The sequence below is a fragment of the Gavialis gangeticus genome, unplaced genomic scaffold (genome assembly GCF_001723915.1).
Source record: "Gavialis gangeticus isolate Ggan-Ray unplaced genomic scaffold, GavGan_comp1, whole genome shotgun sequence".
Lineage (NCBI taxonomy): Eukaryota > Metazoa > Chordata > Crocodylia > Gavialidae > Gavialis > Gavialis gangeticus.
Genome location: NW_017729022.1, coordinates 123,743,698 through 123,768,157, shown reverse-complemented (window position 1 = coordinate 123,768,157; position 24,460 = coordinate 123,743,698). Strand labels below are relative to the sequence as shown.

The following is a 24,460-nucleotide window of genomic DNA, read 5'->3' as shown; positions in this document are numbered from 1 at the left end:
AAAAGCAGAGCATTGTTCATGAGCATATAAAATAGAGCATCAGTGCCCTTGACACTAAATATTTGAAGGCTTTTTTTTCTGCTTGCAACATAGTAACACTCGTTACTGTATCAAAGCCTGATGCATAGTTTTTCTTTGAACTGAAAAGTATAGTTGTAAAAGGGGGGAAAAATACAGTAAAAGCTGTGTTACCTAGCATCCTATTACTCGGAATGCTCTATTAACCAGGGTTTCTGGCTGGAGAGGGGGGTGGAGCTTGCATGCGGCGGTGGCCACCACCAGCACCCACCACCCTGTGCTGCCGCTGCTTTGCATGCGTTGGCTGCCGCCACCCCCGCCACACCCCAGTTTTTCAACCAAAAAAAGGTTGAAAACCCCTGCCTCAAATAATCGGAATTTGTAGATACCCAGCACCTCCCTTATCTCACCTCATGCCTGTTAACACAGCTTTTACTGTACAGGTTTCCCTCACCAACCACTGTTTTGGGTATCCATGCTTAATAGTCTATATACCATTTTGGCTACTATGGTATACAGTTTTGTGTAACCGCAGTTTTCCGTGGCTGTGCATCAACCCGCCGCCTGCCATTTTTCCCATAAGCCTTTTGTCTTGGCAACCACAGGAACTTTCAGGAACGCTAACCCCAACAGTTGGCAAGGGAAACCTGTAATTGTAAACAACTGAGTGAGTGGCAAAGCCTGCAAGATGTTAGTAACAATTTGAGAGGAACAGAATTCTCCCTCTTCTGCAGATTGTAATGATGTTACATGAAGTGCATTGTAATTGAAGTAATCTATCCATTTTAAATCTTTTGATAATTGAGATGTCAGACTGGCAAAAGATTAGTTAGACTTATTGGTGTTTGTAGCAGTGAAAGTTAATAACTAGTTTCGTGCTCTGAGAATAAAGCAAGTTAAATTTTGTGTGACCTGGGAATAGATTGACTTTATCTACCATCAGGTAGCAAAAAGCATGTAAGTCATATTTATATTTTTTGTAACACATGCTCCTGTGCAAAAAAATCAGATGCAAGTGCTATTTCAGTATCTAAACACCATATTTAATTGGAGTTTAATTGACTAGATGAAAAATTTAGTACTCAGGTTTTTTTCTTGCATTCGTATTGTACTAAATTATTTTTAAAATGTGTTTTTAAAAAAATGCATTATTAGGTGATTGAGGGAGCTGGGGTGTAGAGTTGTTTGTTTGTTTTAAAGTGTTGGTGACATTTTGATAGATGTTGGTATTTTGCATATTTTTTTTAATTTCATATATATATCACTGGGTAGAGTTTTGCTATTTTATATTTAATGCATTTACATGCAACAGAGAAGGGGGTACAAAATCAAATTCATGCCCAGAATTTCCTGTTCCCTGGCAGATTTGGTTTGCTATGTAAATTCTGTTCACTCTTCCAATAAACAAAGAAGTGACCAAAAAAAGTCTTTTTTTTATTTAAGCAAATGGACAGAGGGGAGCACAGTTCCTACTTCTGGTTTTAAAGAATCAAGCAGAGAAGAAAACATATTGAAGTTGTTTATTGATGCTCCTAATTGGGCTAGGGGCAGCAAAATGAGAGACTAGATTACAGGTGGCTATGTTACACTTTGGAAGAGAGAACATTCAAGGTACCCATTTAAATTTCAGCATAGTCACTGTTTTTTTTTCCACTCCCACTAATTAACTCTATCAAATGAAGAATGAAGGTAGAAGACTAGAAACTCAGTAATTCAAAGCCACCCATTTGGTAGTACCACAGGAAAAAATGTCCTGCAACTTTCACCTCACCTCCAAAGAAGGCCAAAAGAACTACTCCCTCTGCTATTATGTAATTTTCAAATCTATGAAGGTAGAATCATTTTAACCAGTGAACAAGGTAATGAACCCCACAGACTTAGTCTCATTCATTTCAAAGTGCTCTCATCCACTGTTTTGTGATGATCATTCGAGTCTCACCAGATCTGTGGAAGACCACTGAAGCAGAAATTAGCCGAGTTAAGCCCATTAGCACTATGGTGCACAATCTGGCACCCACGTATAGGTTTCCTTTTCCTCAAAAGCAAGATCTTGGTAAAAGTGAATGGAAAAAAAAAATGGAGAACTTGTGTTTGCTAAATAGAATGAATGGGAATGTTAAAAACCCTGCAGGGTTTTTACACATTGTGATTTACAGGGTACGTGCAGTTTTTAAGGGTCCTAATGCACTGGGACTCTAGGATGAGGGAACCTTTCCCTGATCCCAGAGACCCAGTGCACCAGGGATGTCAAAAAAACTGTGCAGACCAGCTACACATGTTTTTTAAAGGTCTGGTGTACAGTGAGCCCAAGAGGGGAAATGCTCCCTGATTTGTGACTCAAGTCCACCCTCTGTCTGCCTCTGGAAATCAGTTGGGAGCACAGGGTCCAGAAACTGGTTCTGCTCTCAGCCTTACTGGGTAAGGGAGAGCTGTGTCCTGGACCCTTGGGTTGCCCCATATTGGATCCCAACACTCAGCTGAGTGTCGCACTGTCCTGGGCCAGCCCCAACCTGCAACACATTCAGTTTTAAGACATGATGCAAAGAAGCCACAAATATTATGTGGAATAACTTTGTGGCTCACTTACTGCATTATCAGGCCATCAGTTGACATGAGCATTTGGCTGGGTTATTATTTAAAGTGTCATTAAGTAAGTAATCACATCTTGAATGTAACATGCATCAGGTGCCTCAGTTTTAAGATTTAACCAGGCAGAACTGCTTAAGTGACAAATTAGTCAAATTGATTTCAGACTCATTGTGCACCTTTTTCACAGTAAAGAAACAAAGGTCTATATGTAGTTATGGCAGATTGAGGTACAATGCTCTGATCAAAAATCGAAGTGGGGAAACATGCTAAATTTTGAGAAATGCTCATCATAAAACAGCTATCCAGAATTATAGAATGTAGCTGATATTTGTGCCCACCTCTTGTGGAAGTACTAGTTTCTGTCTAACCTGCTCTTAAAAACACCCAGGGATGGAGCTTTCACAGCCTCTCTAGGTAGCTTGTCCTAATGCTTAATCACCTTCATAGTGGGGAAGTTTTTCCTAATCTAGAACTTAAGTGGCCTCTGTTGAAGTTTGATTTGGAGTTTGGTGTGTTGCAGGGTAGAAGGGCTCGGTGGAGAATATGTAAGGTCCAACTCTATTTGATTTTGGAGATACCTAAATAAGACACTAAGTGGGTTTTAGGTGCCCATGTTTGAAAGAGCAGTAGAGTTTCAGTTGCTTCAAGTCACAACATATAGTAGTTGCCAGCACCTCCATTTTGACTGTAAAGTTCACTAGGTGCCTACACTTACGCTCCAACTAGCAGGATAGCAGGACCATCATCCTTGCCTTTTCTGTAGCCTGATGGGGCACACTCTAATGAAGTGCAAGATGTAAGTTCAGGGAAATTTGCATCACTTGCTGAGTGAGGAAGATAACCTAGTGACAAATGGTGCAGAAAAGGCTGAAGTACTTTTTTTACCTCAGTCTTCACAGGAAAAGTCAGCTTCCAGACTACTGCAAAGAATACAGTTTAACAAGGAGAAATGCAAAGTGCTGCACCTAGGGAGGAAAAATGTCCAGCACACCTACTGCCTAGGAAATGACCTGCTCGGTAGCACAGAAGCGGAAGGGAATCTTTGGAGTCCTAGTGGACTCCAAGATGAACATGAGTTGTCAGTGGGATGAAGTCATCAGAAAAGCTAACTGCACTTTATCATGCATCAGCAGATGCATGAGAAACAGAACCAAGAAGATGATACTTCCCCTCTATCGGGCGCTGGTCAGACCGCAGTTGGAATACTGCATGCAGTTTTGGGTGACACTTCAAGAGGGATGTGGATAACCTGGAGAGGGTCCAGAAATGGGCCACTCATATGGTTAAGGGCTTGCAGGCCAAGCCCTACCAGGAGAGACTAGGGCACCTGGACTTCTTCAGCCTCTGCAAGAGAAGGTTGAGAGGCGACCTTGTGGCTGCCTATACATTCATCATGGGGGCACAGAAGGGAATTGGCGAGGCTCCTGGGGGTCACAAGAAATAATGGTCATAAGCTAGCAAAGAGCAGATTTAGCCTAGACATTAGGAGGAGCTTCTTCACAGTTACAGTGGCCAAAATCTCGAATGGGCTCTCAAGGGAGGTGGTGCTCTCCCCTACCCTGGGGGTCTTCAAGAGGACGTTGGATGGGCATCTGGCTGGGGTCATCTGAACCCAGCACTCTTTCCTGCCTAGGCAGGGGGTCAGACTCAATGGTCTGTTGAGGTCCCTTCCAACCCTAACATCTATGAATCTGGCAGCACAGTTTGGGGAGGAGGTGAGCAGCTGACAGTAGCAAAAAAACAGGTTAGGGACTATTTAGAAAAGTTGGACTTGTGCAAATCCATGGGGATAGATACAATGGACTTAAGGGTGCTGAGGGAGTTGGCTGATGTGATTGCAGAGCTGCCGGCCTTTATCTTTGAAAAGTCATGGTGGTTGGGAGAGGTCTTGGAAAATTAGGAAAGGGCAAATATAGTGTCCACCTTTAAGAAAGGGAAGAAGGGAGGATCCAGGGAACTGAAGACTGGTCAGTCTCACCTCAGTCCTTAGAAAGATCATGGAGCAGATCCTTAAAGCATCCATTTCTAAGCACTTGAAGGAGAAGGTAATTAGGACCCGTCAGTGTGGATTTACCAAGGGCAAGTCATGATAGACCAACCTGATTGCCCCTTATGATGAAATAACTGGATGTGGCAAGTGCTGTAGATGTGGTGTACTTTGACTTTAGCAAGGCTTTTGGTATCATCTCCCAGAACATTTCCTTAAGCAACGTAAGGAAGTATAGGTTGAACTGTAAGGTGGGTAGAAAACTAGCTGGATTGTTGGGCTGAAAGGACATGTCTACACATGCCAATTTTGAAGGCACTTTAGCCCAATTTAAGGCACAGTAAGAGTACTCGCCTACATGTGCACACCCTTAACGAGCCTTAAAAAGGGTGATTTTTAGGCTATCCTTGCCTAAATTTGATACCTACAAAAGCAGGTATCAAATTTAGGCACAAATGGCTAAAGTGCATTATTAATGCATGTGTAAACACTTTAAGGCATATTAATGCTGTGTATGGACTGACTTGGCACTAACTTTCGTCCCACGTCAGTCTGTGCCTACAGTATTAATGCGCTTTAACACGTGCACATGTAGATGCAAACCTAAATCGCCTTAAGAGTAGTAATCACCCAAAGAGTAGTAATCAATGGCTCAGGATCTGGTTGAGAGCCAATATCAAGTGGAGTGCCCCAGATGCAGGTCTTGGGGCAGGTTTTGTTCAGTATCTCCATCAACAACCTGGAAGCTCAGCAAGTTTACAGATGACTCCAAACTGGGGGAGGTATATACTACTTCAGAGTCAAAGATTCAGAGACATCTCAACAAATTGGAGGATTGGACCAAAAGAAATGTCATGAGGTTCAATAAAGACAAGTGTGAAGTCCTGAACTTAGAACAGAACAGTCCCATTTACTGGGACTTAAGTGGCAAAGCAGCAGCTCTGCAGAAAAGGACCTGGGGTTTAAAGTGGACCATAAGCTGAATATGAGTCAACAGTGCGCCCTTGTTTTGAAGAAGGATAACAGCATTAATAGGAACACTGCCAACAAAATGAGGGAAGGGATTATTTCCCTCTTCAGCACTGGTGAGGCCACATCTGGACTAGTGTCCAGTTTTGGGACCCCCACTACAGAAAGGATGTGGACAAATTGGAGAGAGTCTAGCAGAGGGCAATAAAAATGGCTAGAGGGCTGAGGTAACTGGGTTTATTTAGTTTGGAGAAGACCAAGTGGGGATTTAATAACAGCCTTCAACAACCTGGAGGGTGGCTCCAAAGAGGATGGACTGTTCTAAGTGGCAGCAGATGACAGAACAAGGAGCAATAGTCTGAAGCTGCAGCAACGGAAGTTTAGGTTTGATATAAGGTAAAGCACTGGAACAGACTAACGTAGAGGTGGTGGAATCTCCATCCTTAGAGGTTTTTAAGACCCAGGTAGACAAAGCCTTGGCTGGGATGTTATAGTTGAGGGTGGTCCTGCTCTGAGTAGGGATTTGATATAGATGACCTCCTGAGGTCCCTTCCAACCATAGTTTTCTCTGATTCTATGGACTACTTAGTGTAAGGAGGAAGGTGAAGAACTTGTGTCTTCTACTTTGTAGGCAAGTATTCTGACCACTAGACAATTTGGGGAAGAAGTAGGCACCATCACTACCACCATCAGGTGTCTCTCCTCTCAGGTACTGTGAAATGCAAGTAACTGGAGGGGTTTAATTTTCAGCCTGAGTCAGGGACCTAAGCTGCTGTAGGGGAAGAAGGAGTTTAGACTCATGTCTATATTGAGTAAGTCCTGTTGGCAACTTCTGGGCATCTCCCAGGCTTTCAAAAAGTGCCTTCCTCACTTCATTCCTCATATAGAGCAACTGTGCAACTAACCCTTGTCTGTTGGATCACTTTCCCTGGTTGAAATGCCTATGCTTTAGGTGATAGAATACTGAAACGTAGGCACTTTTTGATACTAAACCATATCTGGCCCTGAGTCCCTACAAAACTTAGTCTCTGGTCTGTAAACTCTAGTTTATACAATATCTTCCTAGACAAAAAAGGGTGCGTTTTTCCAACCATGTTAACTTGGTGTGGTGCTTTAGCAAGGCTTTTGATATGCTGACCAGATTGACCCTGCAAGGCCATATAGTCAACTTGTGGATCTCTGCACGGCTCTGGGAATTTGGTGGCAAGGGTGTGGTGTAGCATTAATTGCTGCTTCCCTGCTGCTAAATTTCCAAACCCCCAGAAAGCCAAATAGCATGACCCAGTGCACTTGCTTGTGCCAGCATGTGTGTCAAATCATGGCTTGATCTGGCACGTGGGGCTGGGCTGGCACTTGGCTAGATTGTACCCATGGACCAACCCTATATGGGATCTGTTCTGCAGACTGGCCCCACACTGCTCATCTCCAGCTTGTGGGGCCAGAAGGTTGAAACCATTAACACCACTGTTAAATCATCGAATTAGCTTTAGAATCAAGGTTAGCTTACATCTTGGCTTCAACAATCTACACTGTTTTGGATACATTATCTCATATTTTAACATGCTACGAGAACTTTTGCATCCTGTTCTGCTAACATGAGTGAGGGTATACCACTTGCCAATAAAGAAAGCCTGGAGTAGAGAGATTAGGCAAGAGGGTAAATCAAGGTTCCTGTGAAGAGTTGGAACAAGTGTGGCTGAAGGCCTGTATTGAGTTACAGCTATATGGAGGTTGTTTGCAGGTGAGCTTAGTCAGAAAGTTGTAGGTCTGCACACATTTGAGTGACCTCTTGAAAAATTGCCTAGGGTCAAAACACTGTAGTCAGGGTTGTTTTTAAGTGTAGACAGTCCTGCATGACTTGAAGCCTTTCTCCAAACTGTCTTTGTGTTGAGTACTGCAGAGTATATTCTTAGAGCTCTATACATGTCCATTTATTTCTTAAATATGTAAATGAATATGCAGATTAGATGGGAGAGTCTGCTTTCTGGAAAGGTGCCAATGTATCTTTTAGTGCTGCAACGCTGTGCATCACTGGAGAAAAGCGCCATGTATGATAAATGCAATGAAAGGTTTTGCAGGAGGAGAGTACAGCAAAATTGGGATCATGTCATCTTGAGGGAAGATTTAAGAGATGATGGAAGTATTCATCTAAATTAAGGGTTATAAAATTCAGTTTGCTTTTTTTTCCACTGGGGAAGAGTAGAATATAGTTTAATTCTCTATTAAGGCAATTTTTAAATCTAGAGTAGCTTAATCTTGGCCTATACCCATGCTGATTTTATACCAGTTTACACTAGTGTAGCTTTAATTTGTAGATCTTCGTGTCTATTAGATGTGTGTCCATTAATTTACAGCCACAAGTTTAACTAACAACCAGTTGTAAACTGATGGGAGTCTCCCCAACACACCCATATAAATTCTCTCAGTTTAACCAAATCAGTTTTAAGTTGAACCAGTTGGCAGGGGTGAAGCAGAGGGAAGGGGCTGGACTGGTGGAGAGGATCTTAGGAACAAATCATTAGTCCTCCCTATTTGTAGGTAGGTGCTTCTGCTTTCCAGGTGAGAGGCAGAGAAGGGCATATATCATTTGTCTTTGGTTATAGTTCCTTATCAGTCAGGCTTCGAACAACTCTGATCAGACTACATGAATCTCCATAAAATTGAAGAAATGCTTGGACAAATCTATCCTAGAGAACAATGAACCATTTCCAGTGCAATAACAGACTAAAGGGGAAACTGTTAAGTACTTTGTAGTACCGTTCTGAGATAATAGGAATTGTTTTGCTTCCCCTGTTCTCTCCTCTCCCTCCCCCCAGTTGAGCTAAAGGAAGGCAGGGGGTAGCGGGGATGGATGTGGGAAGGGGAGGAGGGGTGTCTGTTTGTTTTGTGGCCTGGCCCAGCCCCAGCAGAGCAGCCTGCCCCCCTTAGGCTCTCAGCAGCACCCTGCAGGCTAAGTAGGATCAGTTGGCATCTCCCCAGCACCCCTCCCTTTCCCTGGCCTTTAACAGCTCACCAAAACTCCTTAAGTGGCCCTCCAGGCCAAATAATTGCCCACGCCTGCTATAGACCCATATATCAATGTAGAGTTTTGTTCAAGTCACCGCTGATGTCCAGGTTACAAGATGATGGCATTATCTTTTGGCTTTTTAAATAGTAAAGAGCTACTTTTCATAGTTACTGTTTTCCTACCCAGTTTTTAAAAAATGTTAATAGTGTAGCATATCTTCAAATTTCCCCTCCCCTAAAAACTGCACCTCTGTTTCTAAAACTTAGGTTACCTGTAGTTGTGCAGGGACTCTGCTCTGACACGCTGTAGTTATAGCACATCAGAGCAAAATCAATTAATCATGTCTGCTGGAGCTTGCCTAATTAGCATGCTCCAGCCGCCTGTGTCTCATGTATTCAGCCTTCCTGTGCTTCAAAATGGTGGCAGGGGCACTTTAACTAAAGCTCGCTGAATGAGCTTTAGTTAAAGCGCTCCCACTGCCATTTTAAAGTGCAGGATGCTGAATACCCAAAACACTGTGGCCACTTAGAGCGGCTCTCGCAGCTGCTCTACTTAAAGCACTCCCCTACCCCACTCCCAAAGCACATGTAAAGATGCCCTTAGCTATTACTGAACTCTTCTGGTTTGATTTTGATTCAGTTATAATCTCCTTATTGCTTTGTACCAAAAATATCAATAGAAAGCTCATTGACATTTACTTATGCAGAGTTGGAAGTCAAAATAGTAGGCTTTTGCTTCAAGTATGGTACTTATAAGAAAAATAACTGAGAAAAGGGGGGAAATAACTCTGCCAAGACCTTTGAGCTACATTTCATTTGTCAGTTCACCATAATTCTACATGTTTGAGTTGAGTTGCTCTTGTTATTCTCTTTCTAGAAGGCTACTTTGTTTTTCTTTAGAGTGAATCCACTTTACATTTTCCGATTATTCTTGTATCTTGAATGGAAGGAAAAATGAAATATAATTTGAAGTACATTTTAACTCTTCCAGTGAATAAAAAAGTAATCTTTTTTTTTCTTTTTTTAGAAAAAAAACCCAGGTACTTCTCAAGGTATAGCAAAGGTAGTTCAGGTTTTCACATGTAGCCTAAAACAAGTGTCATATCTACCTTCTCTAGACATGCCAGCCCAGTATTTGATGAGCTACATAAAACAGAAACAAGAAACGCATAATTAAGAATTTAATGTTGTGGTTTTGTGTGTTTCAGTTTGGGAGATATGCTTTTAATGCTATAGACGTCCAAAATTCACTCAAATGTTATAAGGCCACCCAAATGCAGTCCAAAATGTTCAATAATTCAAGTGACAAGGGTGTGTGTGGCCCCTAATTGCTTTATCTCTTTCTGTGGTGGCCTGCAGTGTGTTGAATCTTTCTGTGCCTGGTTTTATCGGACTGATTATGTGTTTTTTGGCAAGGGGAAAAGAATCTATCTAGGTATTTTGTAGCATTCTTAAAGTAATTTTAGAATTTTACTGTTTAGCGTGTTGTTTTTTTATATATAGTCTCTGACCTAAAACCAACTTGAGTTAAGAGATGTTTTATCTGTCTTTCCTGAATCTGGTGTTCTTATCAGGTCTTATTGGTCTGCAGAAGTCATTCCCTAGATTGTGCCTTGTGTGCAGGCACTTTTGTTATCGTTGCGGTTTGGTCTTGGTTTTTTGTTTTTGCTTTGTTTTTTAGCTCCTGAGTCTGGAGATATGAACAAGGTATTGGGTGCTTGGGAAAGATTAGTCTTCATCTTCTGTAAGCCTTCAGGTTTGACAGGTTAGCAGAGAGTAAGTCAGTCTTCCTTGCTGCCAGCTCCCATCCCTTTTTCTTCTCTTTGGAGACTACTTAATGATCCCTTTTGTGACAGCTTGGCATGGAATTGTATAAGATCGCTGGATCTTTGTGCAATTAAATGGCTTGCATTCCATATTTTGCTGCTTCTACCTTGCCGTGTTCTTCTCATGAGGGATTGTTCATAGAATAGATAGATTTCTCTTCAGGAAGCTGGCCACAGAAAAGGTGTTAAATGTGAAGAGATTATTTGAGGTACTTGATTTTTTTGAAGGAAAAAAACTTTTAGCCCGTATTCAGTTTCCTTCAATTCATGATTACCTTTAGATGTTCACATACTGTATGCAGACTTTGAACTCTTATCCATGCCTTTTTTTTTTCCGCAAGATTGCCTTGGGGCTCTTTGATTTAAATGGTTTCAGCTTCTGTATTGTGATAGCAACAACCTGTGCTCTTCCATAAGAAGTCATCATTTTCAATGTAAAGTGGTGCCCTTCAACTTCTCTATGAATAAGGATACCCTTCCTGGCCAAATGCCAGTGTGGGGGTAGCATATTTGAGTCATCAAGAGTTATGCTACCTCAGCTGGCTAATTCAACCTCATACAAGTTAACCCTTGAGACTCTTAAGAGACTCTGTGCTTTGTTTCACACTCTTGGATTACAGACAGATTGAGAAGGAGCTCTAATGCCATTGTATTACAGACAATCTCCTAGAATTCTTTCCAGATAAGAGGTTATTGCATACCTCTCAAACCATAAGTTGTCATGAACAAAAACCTGCAAAGGAACTTTTTTTTTTTTGTCTGACTGTAATGAGTCTGCATATTTGGCTTCTTATTTCTTCTCTAAAAATGAGGCCTTTTCAGTATAAAACAGTCAGAACTCCATCCCAACTTGGGCAATAGCAGGTCATTCCTCCCAAACATATTCTCAAGGTACTGCAGTTCTAGGAATCTATGTAATATGCTGGCAAAGACCTTTTGGTTCTCCTTCAGGTAATTATCCTAGATTCTTCCAGTGTAGACTGTGATGCATAATTGAAATCAAGGTGCAGAAGGCGTAGCAAACCAATAATATTAGCCAAGAGCTATTAGACAAGCTTGGGAAATCCTTTTTACCATTCTTTGCTGGTCAACTAGTTCAGGTGCAACCCAATGATTAACTTAAATAGGTAAAACAGAATCCTTTCTTTATTGCTCTGTGGAGAGGCAGTGGCTCCATAAAATCTATGTCTGTCTGTCATCCTGGGTCCAGTGGTCTTCCATTCGCCAATGAGAAGAATATTTTTGGCAAACAAATTGAGCTACAACATGCAGGCTCCCTCTGGGTGTTTTGTGAAACAGTTTGTGGTTTTCTAATATCTTTGTCTTTGAGAAATTAGGTCATCCCTCCTTAGAACTTTTTGCCACTTTTCAAAACAAAACTTTATTTAACTCTACTTGGAACAAGAATGGGCAGGGGCTATATATATGTACAAATCCACTGGGCCGGACACATTGCAGCTGAGGGAGTTGGCCAATGGGATTGCAGAGCCAATGGCCATCATCTTTCAAAACTCATGGCAATCAGAAGATGTCCCAGATGATTGGAAAAAATGCAAATACAGTACACATCTTAAAGAAAGAGAAGAAGGAGAATCCAGGGAACTACAGAATGGTCCTTGGATCCTCAGCCCCTGGAAAAATCATGGAGTGGTTCCTCAAGGAATCCACTGCTAAGCACTTTAGAGAAGGTGATTAGGAATGGTCACTGTGGATTCACCAAGGCCAAGTCATGCCTGATGAACCCAATTGCCTTCTACAATAAGACAACTGGCTCTGTGAATGCAGGAAGAGTAGTGGACTTGATGATATACCTTGACTTCAGCAAGACTTTTGATATGGTCTCCCACAACATTTTCACACCCAAGCTAAGGAAATATGGGTTGAGTGAATGGACTGGAAGGTGGATAGAAAACTGGATGGACCATCAGGCTTAAAGGGTACTAACCAATGGTTTGATGTCTAGTTGGGAGCCATTATCAAGTGGAGTGCCCTAGAGGTCAGACCTGGGGCTAGTTTTGTTCAATGTGAATGCCCTGCAAGATGGGATGGGGTACACCCTCAGCAAGTTTTCGGATGATACCAAGCTGGAGAGAGTAGTAGATATATGATGGGGAGGTAGGGCTAGGATTCAGAGTGACCTCGACAAATTGGACGATTGGACCAAAAGAAATGTCATGGGGTACAATAAGGACAAATGCAAAGTCTTTTTCTTATGGTAGAACAGTCCCATGCACCAGTACAGGCTGGGGATTGACTGACTAAGAAGTTCTCTGCAAAAAGGACCTGGAGGTTACAGTGGACAACAGCGGAATAGGAACAGACAGTGTGCCCTTGGTGCCAAGAAGGCTAACAGCATGCTAGACTGCATTAGTAGGAGTGTTGTCAGCAGACTGAGGGAAGTGATTATGCCCCTGTATTCAGCACTAACTAGTGACGCCACATCTGGAGTACTGTGCCCGCTACAGAAAGGATATAGACAAATTGGAGAGCATCCATCAGAGGGCAGCAAAAATGGTTAGGGGACTAGGGTGCATGACTTGTGAGGAAAGGCTAAGGGAAGTGGGCTTTTCTAGTCTCAAGAAGAGAAGACTGAGGGGGGATTTAATAGCAGCCTTTCAACTACCTGAAGGGGAGTTTCAAAGAGGATGGAGCTAGACTGCTCTCAGTGGTGGCAGGTGACAGAACAAAGAGCTATGGTCTCAAGTTGCAGCATGAGAAGTTAGGTTACATATTAGAAAAAACTTTCTCATGAGAAGGCACCAGAAGCACCAGAACAGGTTACCCACAGAGGTTGTGGAATCCCCATCCTTGGAGGTTTCTAACACCCAGCTTGACAAAGCCCTGCCTGGAAGGATCCTGCTTTGAGCAGAAGGTTGGTCTTTACCTCCTCAGGTTTCTTCCAACCCTAATTTTCTATATATTGGTTGGCTTTTTTCCTATGCTGGACCAAAGTGTTCCTCTCTTCAGATTTCTTTGGTTGTCTATAATCACTGTAGCCTCTTGGGATATATAGCATTGCTGTATAAATGATTATTTTGGGGTTTGGCAACTAAATAAAAAACATTTAGGTCCCCCCCAAACTAAACTGCCTCCATCCCCTCGTACTCAAATCTCAGTTGAGGGCTTATATCCCTGGAAACTCCTATTTTGATACAGTGATGCTCAAATCACTGCTCAGATCTATCTTCCCTGCAATCATGAATAGTGCAACATGGACATCAACTTTCTCTGTCAGTTGTACATGAACTGCATTTTCCAATAAATGTTAACGTTTCTACAGTTAGTTAACTGACATTCACCACAGTTCATCTATGCTGGTGGTGCTCAAAGTGTGACAGTTAACTGCAGCAGTTAACTCTGTCACTCCTCCCCCACCACTAAATTTTTGGACCTGTGGGGAGCCTCATGGCCTTGACCTCGCATGCTGGACCAGATCACCACACAAGGCCAGTCCAGTGGCTGGCTGCATCCTACTTATCAGGCCCACACACCAGAAAGGTTGAGCACTGTTGGCTTATAGGGGTCTATGGTTCTTGCTTAAAGCTAACTGCTTGTGTGGCTCCTGAGTCCATCAGGAATTTGTCACTGACTCAACAGATGATCCATTTGTTGCCCCTGTCCCCCCCCCAACACACACACTTTTCCCTCCCCTTGATGACCTTAGTCCAGGTCTCTGTACAGGATTGGACAGGAGTGTATTTAAACTTAAATTTCTGAACTGTTTTATGTCAGTGGACTAACCATGAGGCAGTAGCATATTCTTGAATTGGTTTCCCTTAGTCCCCCATGCTGGAGCTGTTCACTGAGTATAAAATAACTAAATATTTGTTGAGCCCCAAGGTGACCCACTAGCCTCAGGTCTAAGCCGCTCACCTTGGAAGTGGGACGTTGGAGTTGTAGTTCTTGCTCCTATGAATATCTAATTATTTATGTAATGTGGAGTAGCATCAACTGAAGAAATCAATTCCCCCACCTTAAAATATTTAGTACCCTGGTGGTTAGGGAAAACTCCTCCTTAAGAGGTGGAAGATGTGGATTCAGTTCTTGGGGAGGGGGAGGGCTTTGAACCCATGTCTCCCATCTCCTGAGTGAGGTAGTCTAAACCCCGAGTGGCTGGATAAAAAGGGAACTCCTTTCTCCTTTTGGTGAATCTAACCTTGAACTGGTCTTTCACAGCTGAAACTATCTGGTGAATTCACAAATAAATTTGGCCCAACTAAACTTTTTTTTTTTTGACAAATTTAGTATTTGCTGAAAATTACTTTGCTGTAGTGTACAGTGCCAGTACATTGGAGTCTTTGTCTTTAATTGTGGCCTCTAGATGATATCAAATGCAAATAATGATCATGAAGGTTTAACATGACAGATTATGGATTATTGCCTTGCCTTTGGCCAGATAACACTTGTAAATGCAAGAGTTAACTGATACAAAACCACGTGCTGTGTCAATGTCACAAGATACAAATAAGAAATACTGATCTAGTATAGTGGCGCTCAAGGTTTTGACCCAGTAGGCCAGGTGAATAGCACAGGGCCAGTTCATGAGCTGGATCGAGCCCCACACCAGCCTTGCACACTAGGGTCAGGCTCCAGGGCCTCAGGCATCAGAAATGGGGCTCTGGGGCCCTGTGCCACTTGAGCTTTGCCTCATGTGCAGAACTCACAAGGATGTCATAGTGCTAGGTGCTTGACATGGCCTATAGGCTAATGGTTGAGCATCCCATATCTAGTAAAAGAGTAGTATAATCTTCCCATCATGTCTTTGTTCTGTGTTCACCCTGATAGCTTAGGAGGTAGGATGCTATTTTCTAATATCTTCACATGCTCAACTGACTCTGGAAAGTGCTGTGTATTAAAATACTAACCTCAAAAGAGGTTTTGAGTTCCATTGTGCAAATCAGACCAGAGGCCATCATACATTCTTCCCTGATTACTTCTATTTTGGACTGTTGGGCATATTTCATCTCTAGATCTTTAAAATATCTTTAGTCATGGTCTCAGTGTGGCATACCTGGATCTTATTTCATTTTACAGCTCTCTCACTGGGAGTGACTAAAGAATACATGTCTTTTTGTTGCAAGGTGCCTCAAAGGTCAAGTCAGTACTTTTTTCCATTGGTCAGGCATCCTTTCCGACGCTTTGTCAAGTGTCACAGAGGCATCTTTTGATGATGGTTTTTGTTCCCCATTTTTCTTAAGACAAAAGTGTCAAACTCACCTCTTGCCTCAAGCCAGATCCTGACTGTGGGACTCCTTACAGGCTGGATCCAGCCCAAGGCACAGAGTGGCAATGGCACCAACTTCCACCTGGTGCACACAGCAGTGGCAACTTCAGCTATAGCTGTCACTCTAACTGTCAACTCATCCAGGATTAAGCTGAATCATTATTAGTTGCACACTGTTAGCGGCTATGTGAATATTTTCACTTCCTGATATGTATGCTATTTGTTCTCTTGTTTCTGCTATACTAGGGCTGTGCTTCTTGGAAGTGGTTTTACCCATTCCATTACGCACCATTTGCTTCCGACTTTGATGGCATTGCAGACCTGCCCTCAGACTTTGAGAAGGGCACAAAACCGGTAAGATTCATACAACTTAGTTATTTATCTTCAGTATTGATTAGAAATTACCCATATTTTTTTCTTTATTTTTGACAGTTCAGACCTCTTGAACAACTTATGGGTGTGTTTCCAGCTGCTAGTGGTAACTTTTTGCCACCAACATGGCGGAAGCTCATGACTGATCCAGTAAGAATTTTTGTTCTTGTCTTGTGAAGCTTTGGTTTCTTGCATTGCAAGTTCACTGCTGTTCATTATCTTTGATAAGGAAATAATAGTGAAGGGAAAGCAAGACTTTCATTTGTCTACTCATGCAGCAGCTTTGTGAAGCGTGAATCTTCTTTCAGATGTTTTTGTACACAGTAAACTGCCTTTCCTGGGTTCTTCCAGTTACCTAGTTCTAAGAACTCTGAATTTTTGAAGGATTAGAGGTCTTCAGTCCTTCTGAAGCCCCCACAGTAGTCTATCCTGCTTAGTTTGCTGGTCTGTGACTCTGAGTTGGTGCCATTCCCCTGGATCTATTCAGTTTGAAGGGTGTTTGGTAAAGCAGATGTTCTTTTTTATTAGTTAAACTTAATTGCCTTAAGTGTAGGTGGGGGAGGGGGAAGAAAAGGTTGATATTGCTCTATACAGAAATCTATAATTGATTTTAATGGTCCTTTAATTTTTTTCTCAAATACAGGAATCAAGTATAATTGACTTCTACCCTGAAGATTTTGCTATTGATTTGAACGGGAAGAAATTTGCTTGGCAAGGTGAAACTTAAGCCCTTCCTCAATTTCAACTGAAAATCCAAGTCTTAGTTTTCTGTGAAAAATATGAACAGAGTGAGATACTGTTTTGATTACATACTGATTAATGAGGTTTGTCAGATTTCTGTTTGCTTTTGCTGAGAAAGGAAATAGTACTTTACAACAGATGGATTTTTTTTAAGTAAAAAAAAAAAAAAAAATCATGTGAAGAGGAAATTATTATTCAGTGTCTGACATTAGATTGTTTCCCATGAGATTCTTTCAGTTAAGCTTGAGGCTTACTGGCCTAGACCAGTCTACAGTGAGGTGGGTTGGCAACTGGTTCAGAGGCTGATCCCAGAAAGTTGTAATTGATGGGATGGCCTCATTCTGCAGGGTTGTTTCTAGTAGTGTCCCCCATGGATCAGTGCTTAGCCCCATGCTCTTTTTAACATCTTTTCCATAAGGGTGTCTAGAATCTGGAACACACTCCCAGCAGAGGTGGTGCAGTCGCCATCCCGGGCAGTGTTCAGAAGGAGGCTGGACAAGCACCTTGTTGAGCTTGTTTGAGCCCAGTTACCTCCTGCCCATGGCAGGGGACTAGGCTCTATCTTGCAGGTCTCTTCCAGTCCTATGATTTTGTAATTAGCAATGATTTATAGTAATTTTAGCAGGCATTCTAAAACTGTTAATTTGGTCTGGAATAGATGAATATTTTTTCTCAGTGTTACTATAGAATTGTCTTGTATTGTCTTTTAATTAGTGGATCTTATTCTTTTCAGTCAGTGATTCATTAGTACCTTGTGAACAGTTCTGTAAAGGAATATTGAAATATTTAGATACAAAGAAAGCTAAAAGCAAAATGAAAAAATAATGTATTATCTTCCATCGCAAGAGTATTGATTTATATTGCTCCAAATTTAGTATTTATCCAGGAGTGAAATGCAGCATTACCTCTATAATATGTCTAAGTAATTATGTGTCCCCCTCAGTCCTCTAGCAGTATGAAATAAAAAAAAACTTTTTTATTCCTTTTCTTTCTGATGGTAGTCAGATGTCAAAGTCTGTATGGGGGGAAAATATTACTTGATCCCAACATATAAAATAAAATAGGAAATTAGCTTATTTTAGGATTATAGGAAAATAGGGCTGGAAGGGACCTTGCAAGGTTATTTAGTCTTGCCCTTCACTCAAAGCAGCTTCATCCCTGACTGAACTATCTCAGCTAAGTGTTGGTCCAGTGTGCTCTTGAAAATTTCCAAGGATAGAGATTCCACAATTTCTCTAGGTAGCCTGTTCCAATGCTTGACCACCCTCATAGTCCAAAGGTTCCTCCTAATCTCCAGCCTAAACTTCCTCTGCTGCAGCTCAGGTCATTGCTCCAAGTCCTGTCCCCTGTGACCACAGAAAAAAGCCCATCTTCATCCTCTCTATAATTGTCCTTCAGGTACTTGAAGATGGTTATCAAATCCCTCCCTCAGTTGTCTTCTCTCCAGATGAAACAACCCTAGTCCTTTTCAGCCTTTCTATATAAGTCTTACTTCCCAGGCCCCTAATCGTTCTTGTTGCTGGACTTATTCCAATCTCTTGACATCCTTCTTGAAGTGTGGGCCTCAAAATCGGGCACAGTACTCCAGGCAAGGCCTTGCCAATGCTGACTAGAGCAGAAGAATCTATTCACTTGTCTTGATTTATGAATGATGCTCCCGCTAATACACCTCTGTATGCCAGAGGCCGGCAACATTTTTGGCCAGAGTGCCAAAAATATCCCAGCCTCCACCCATGCCTTGACTTGGTGTGTCAGAGGCAGATGGTGGGGGGCCCAGTCCTTGTTGCTGGTGGCGGGTGCGTGCACATCTCTAGGTGGGCAGCAGGGGAGGGGCCAGGGTTATACTGCCCCAGCAACAAGCCCCTTCCCAGCTGTGTGTCTTAAGGTGCTCATGCAACTGCCACAGAACCAGTGCCAGGGCGCTGGACCCCAGGACAGCTGTTTGCAGCCTCCCTGCTGCAGCTGCCTGCAGCCCAGACCAGCTGCGGTACGCAGCTGGGAAGTTGCGAACAGCTGCACTGGGGTGTGGAGCAGTGCAACTCAGCCCCTTGCCCGCCATGCGCTCCATGGTGTTTGTACAACAGCCACTGCCATGGAACCTGGTACAGGTGTAGGGAGCCTCCCAGCCACCAGCTCTGAGCAGCCCAAGCTCCGTGGCTAGCGGCAGCTGCCCAGAACTTGGGCCAACTGTGGCGTGCCAAGCAAAATGGCCTCCCGTGCCATGCTCTGGAAATGTGTGCTGGGAGTTGCCAACTCCTGTTGTATACCATTGGCTCTCCCTCTCCCCCACCTGCAACAAGAGCACATTGTTGGCTCATTCAGCTTAGGTTTTACTGCAACTTCTAGGTTCTTCTCTGCAATACTGCAGCCTAGACAGTCATTCCCCAGTCTGTATTTGTATATGTGCTTATTCTGTCCCTTTGCACTTATCTTTGCCGAGTCTCATCTAGTTGATTACAGACCATTTCTTCAGTCTGTCCAGGTCATTCTGGATCCTGACCTTGTACTTCATAGTGCTGGCAGCTCCATCCAACTTGGTATCATCTGTAGATTTCCTAAACATGCACTTAATCCCATCCTCCAAATCATAAATGAAGATGTTGAACAATACTGGACCCAGGGCAGACCCGGGGGAATCCCACTTGATACTTCCTTCCATCTAGATTTTGAGCCACTGATGACTTCTCATTGAGCACAATGATCCAACCAGTTATACATCCCTCTTAAAGTACTTTAGTGTATTTCCTTAAGCAGTCAGTGAAAATGTGGGAGACCAGTGTCAAAAGCTTTGCTAAATTCAGGGTGCATCACATCCACTGCTCTCCCCACAATCTGCACAGCCTGTCCTCTTGTCATAGAAGCAAATCAGGTTGGTCAGGCATGACTTGCTATTGGTGATTCTATGCTGGCAGTTCCTGGTCACCTTGTTCTCCTCTAGATGCTTCACAGTAGATTCCATGAGGACCTGCTTCATCATTTTTCCAGGTATTGAAGTCAGGCTGACTGGTCTGTAATTCCCCAACTCCCCCTTCCCTGCCTGGATGTGTGTGCCGAGTTGTTTAGGACCTCACCCAACCTCCACAAGTTTTCAAAGAGGATAGCTAACCACTCTGAAATTGCCTCAGCCAACTGCGTCAGTATCTGAAGCATCCACCTATGGTGACTTGAAAGCATCTAGTTTCTCTAAGTAATCCTTAATACATTCCTCCACTGCTCTAGGCTATTCGTTTCCTTCCCCATCTTTGCTGCCAACTGCAGTCATCATCTGGTAGCTATCCCAATTTGTGAAGACTGAAGTAAAAAAAGGCATTAAATACTTCAGCCTTCTCTGTATCATCCATACCTAGATTGCCATCCACCCTCCATAAGGGACCTATATTTTCTTTGGTTTTTCTTCTGATATTCTTGTAGAATCCATTCTTATTGCCTGTTATGCCCCTTAGCCTTCCTAACTTGCTCCCTGCACGCCCGTGCAATACTTTTATACTCTTCTCTAGTACTATAACCAAGTTTCATTCTTTGTAGCATTACTTTTTGAGTTTTAACTCATTGAAGAGATTGGTGTCTACCTGTTGCGCTTCCCATTCTTCTTCTGCATTGGGTTAGCTTGCTCCTGTGCCCTTTAAAAGGGCCTTCTGAAACTGCAGTCAGTTTTCTTGTATTCCTTTTCCCTCAAACTTGCCTCCCAGGGGTCATGCTCACCAATACTGAGTTTGTTAAAGTCCTCTTTTCTGAAGTCCCATGTCCTTATTCTGCTGCTCTTTTTCCTTCCTCCCCTTAGGATCTTGAACTCCATTCCCATGGTCACTGTTGCTCAAGTTTCCTTCCACCTTCCCATTCTCAGCCATTTCCTCTCTGTTTGTGAGCAGAGCAACCAGGTCCTCCTTGGTTGACCTGTCTACCACCCATATGAGAGAGTTATCCCCAGCACAATCCAGAAACTTGCTGGATTGCTGCTGTTTCCCTCCTGTTCTAAGTAAAGTCCTCCCTGAGAGCCAAGTCCTACAATTTGGAAACCTCCGTCAGTTGGTTAAAGAAAGCCTTGTTCACCACCACCTTTTAGTTTGGCCTGTAGCTCTCCCCTCTAACTTTTACTCGGGGGCTTTCAACAGGCTAACCTTCCACTTTGTACATCAGAGCATAGCCTTTATATATAGGGCAAGTACCTCTTCCATTTCTCTTCTGCCTGTCTTCCCTGAATAAGTTTTAATATTTCTTTTATATATTTGTATTTATAATGTTACTTTTATGTTTGTTTTAATATTGGTGTAGTCTTAATAGGCTGAAGATAAATGTTATGTAAAAGGTTCTAATTATTCCATGCCATGGAAATATGCCAAAGTATTGTTAGTTGTGATGCATGGTATTTTTATGGCCTACTTCCTCGCTTAATTTCTGTAATTACTCAAATACAAGATGACTAATTGTATTCTATGTATGCAAAATTTATAAATTGGATATAATTTTTCAAGTATAGAATCAAATTATTGGAGGTTTGTCTTAAAATTGTCCCCTTCCCACTGGTACAGCAGGGAAAATAGATCTAGAGAGTCTGGCAGGCCCTTTGCCCTCTGCTTTCCCCCTCCCCCTCCATACTGATTCCTTCTTCAGCTCCTTTCCTTCTTTTTACTGTCAGACCCTGCTCTCCTTGAGCACATAAAAGTAAGGAACAAAACTGAAAAAACTGACCTTGAAATAAAGATATTTTTAGCAATTTACATATAGCACTCATAAACCTAGGTGGTCCAGCCTTGATACTTTTTACCTTTTATTTTTTAAAACTGCTGCAAGTTTAAGCACAGGTAATCCATAAACATACTTTTAAGTAGTAGTTTGGCACCTAGTTAGAGAGAGTACAAACTTAAAAAAATAAATACATTTTTTGTGTTCCAAGCCAAATCAGCCAAATCGAGTCCAAATCCATGAGTCAGTCCAGAACCATAAGTGGCCCTACAACCAGCAAGCATCCTCCATCCCCACCAGGGGCTTCAGATATTTCCAGTGTCTTTTGGCAGGCATCCTATGTGCAGGCCCAAGCCTGGAGGCTTGAGGTTTAGATCCCCCCAAGTTTCACTTGCCCTTAGCCATATGGCTGCAGGAGCAAGCTAGGGAGGAGCCTTCCACTTCCATAAAATTGGCATTAAGCCCCAACACCTCAGCGGGTACTAAACCACACCAGGAGAACAGTTATGCCCTGCCCCTGGGGCCTTACGGCTGAGGGCATGCAAAACTCGGCGGCATCTGAATTCCAGGCTTAGGCCTGTACGTAGAATGCCTGCCAAAATATTTGGAAACGTCTGAAGCCCCAGGTGGGGTGGCAGATATTTGCTGGTAGTAGGGCCGTTTATGGTTCTTGACTGACTCACGGATTTGGAATTGATTTGGATTGGAACATGAAAAATTCTCTTAAAAAAAAAAAAAAAAATTGTCCCATGTAGGTCATGTCCAATATAGACCATGTACTTTAATAGTCATGGTTAGTGTTGGCTACATGAATCAACTTCATAGTTGGTTTCCATTACTGAGCACATGTTGCTTTTAGCAGCAATTAAAAGATAAACAATGTATTTAATGTAGTTCTGTGTATGTAAATGTAAGATGAGGGGCGGTGAGTGACCATTGCTTCAATTTAGGAGTGGATGCATTTGAGGGGTGCTTTTAACTTGGATGTGCTTAGGGGTTTTTTTGGAATGGTCTGTAATAAAGCAGTAGTCATCTGGATTACATGGTGACTTCTCTCATTCTTGCACTACTTCATAAGCAAATGAGGTGCAGCTGTCCTTGTTTTATTTCCTTTGGCAGAAGGAATATACAGTTTTAGCCTAACTTGCTTTTTATCATAAGGCTTCAAGATTTTTTGTTTTTAGTTTAAACTTCTGACCTGTTAAACTTCAGTGTTTTAGTCTAACACGTCTATCTCAAGTATTTGTTTAGCTAATTAAATTCATACGTTCAAGAAGGAAAACTAAGTTAAACTGGAAGGAATTGACATATAAAAATCTATCTTAACTGTAGGTCTTTGAAGACCTGTAAGTGCCAGTGTGCTAGTAAGCTTGTATTACTGCCTGTCAGTAAAGGCAAACATTGAGTGCATAATGTTGAGGGAGCTAAGAGGTAACCAAGTATAATAAATGTGTTCAAGGAGGTTGTGTTGCATTATTTTGATAGAAGCTAAAAAATCAGTACCTAAGTAAGGATGCATTTGTGATGCCAGGCCATGCTGCACCACACTCTAAATATCCAATTTTTAAGTCGTATTTCAGAAACTGTCCAGATTAGTTTTATTTACATATTATATTTATATTTATAAATAAATTATAAATATAAGTAAAATATTTATATATTTTAAAGAACCTTGAAACCAAAGATTTCAAACAAAATAACCGTTTAAAGTTAACATTCCTGTCCAACATTTTTACCATTTTATGGAGAATGGCTGTAATCAGAAGTGACTTTTTAGTATTAAGGTTATTTGACTGATTTTTCTGACTTCTGTGTCTATTTTTTTTTAAATCCTAATTAAAAATGCAGCATGGATTTTGAAAATCAAGCTGTTTGTTTTCTTGTAGCATGTACAGTGTTTGTGTAAGTTGCCCTACAGTTGCTAGTTTGTACTGTAAAGAAGAAAATTCAAGGAAAATTTAAAATTAACTTTTTTTGGACATTAGTAAAATGTGTCGACTGAACCTTTTGACTATTTTTGGCTTTCCATTCAGTAGCTGGGGAAACGCTTTCTTTTTCTTTTAGGTAAGGCAGATAGTTTGATTTAGTTCAATGAGTACAGAAGTTTTGTATAACTAACTTGTTTTAACTAGGTGTTGCTCTGTTGCCATTTGTTGATGAACGCCGCCTGAGAGCTGCTTTGGAAGAGGTTTACCCTGATCTCACTTCTGAAGAAAGTAAGAATTATATTTCATTATGATTTATGTGATTATTAGGGATCCTGGCTTTCTGTGATTTACAGAATCGCAAATTCTCTGATCTAAAAAAAAAAAAAAAGCAACAAACAAAATCCATGAGGAAAATGAAAGGCTGGGCAGGGGGTGCCTCACCAGGGTAGTGCAGAGCTTGCTAGCAGCTTTCCTGCATGGCCCTGCTGTGCCTTGCAGTGTCAGGTCACACCTGCTGGGCTTCAGAGGCCCCAGGGGAGAGCAGCAGGGCAGGGAGCCTGAGCCCACAGCAGTTATCCCGCTCCTGCTCCTGCCCTGTGCACAGATCTGAGAGGCATGGGTCCTCCCTGGCTCCCCAGGAGTGCATGCAGTGGCAGGGAGCCAGTCCCACCCCCTGGACGAGCAGCCCATGGCCCTGTCCTGTTCCCTGCCAGGGCCCTGCAGCTGCACATTCCAGCTCCCAAGCCCCATGCACCATCCAACTGGGCAACAACAGCAGCCCCAGCCCTGACCAACTCCCTCCCTCTCTCTGGGAACCTCAGTTCCCCACCCCACCCCCCAACCACTTACCTGCAAGAGCTGCTCTCCAGGCTGCCTGGTGGCCGTGTGTGTGTGTGTGTGTGTATATGTATATATGTGTATATATATGAATCTGGTGGCCCCTGCCCAACTGTCCTCCTCCTGTTCCCTCCCAGCCTGCAGAGAGCTTTTTGCAAAACTACAAAATCTGCAGGTTTCTCCTTTAAAATGAGAAATCCACATTTTCCTCAGATAAAAGGGGAAATCCGTATTTTTCTAAATTTTTTTTTTTTTTTTTTTTTTTTTTTCCCCCCGGGGG

At 42.4% G+C, this 24,460-nt stretch overlaps 1 protein-coding gene across 2 annotated transcripts in view; it reads left to right on the top strand.

Moving 5' to 3' along the window:
* Positions 1-24,460, top strand: part of XRN2 (5'-3' exoribonuclease 2) — a 112,303-nt gene that overhangs the window by 42,095 nt on the left and 45,748 nt on the right. For both annotated transcript variants that reach the window (XM_019516121.1, XM_019516120.1), the window contains exons 18-21: positions 15,866-15,973; positions 16,052-16,141; positions 16,635-16,707; positions 23,548-23,631. In XM_019516121.1, coding sequence (XP_019371666.1) covers positions 15,866-15,973; positions 16,052-16,141; positions 16,635-16,707; positions 23,548-23,631 — 355 coding nt within the window. The remainder of the gene's footprint in view (positions 1-15,865; positions 15,974-16,051; positions 16,142-16,634; positions 16,708-23,547; positions 23,632-24,460) is intronic.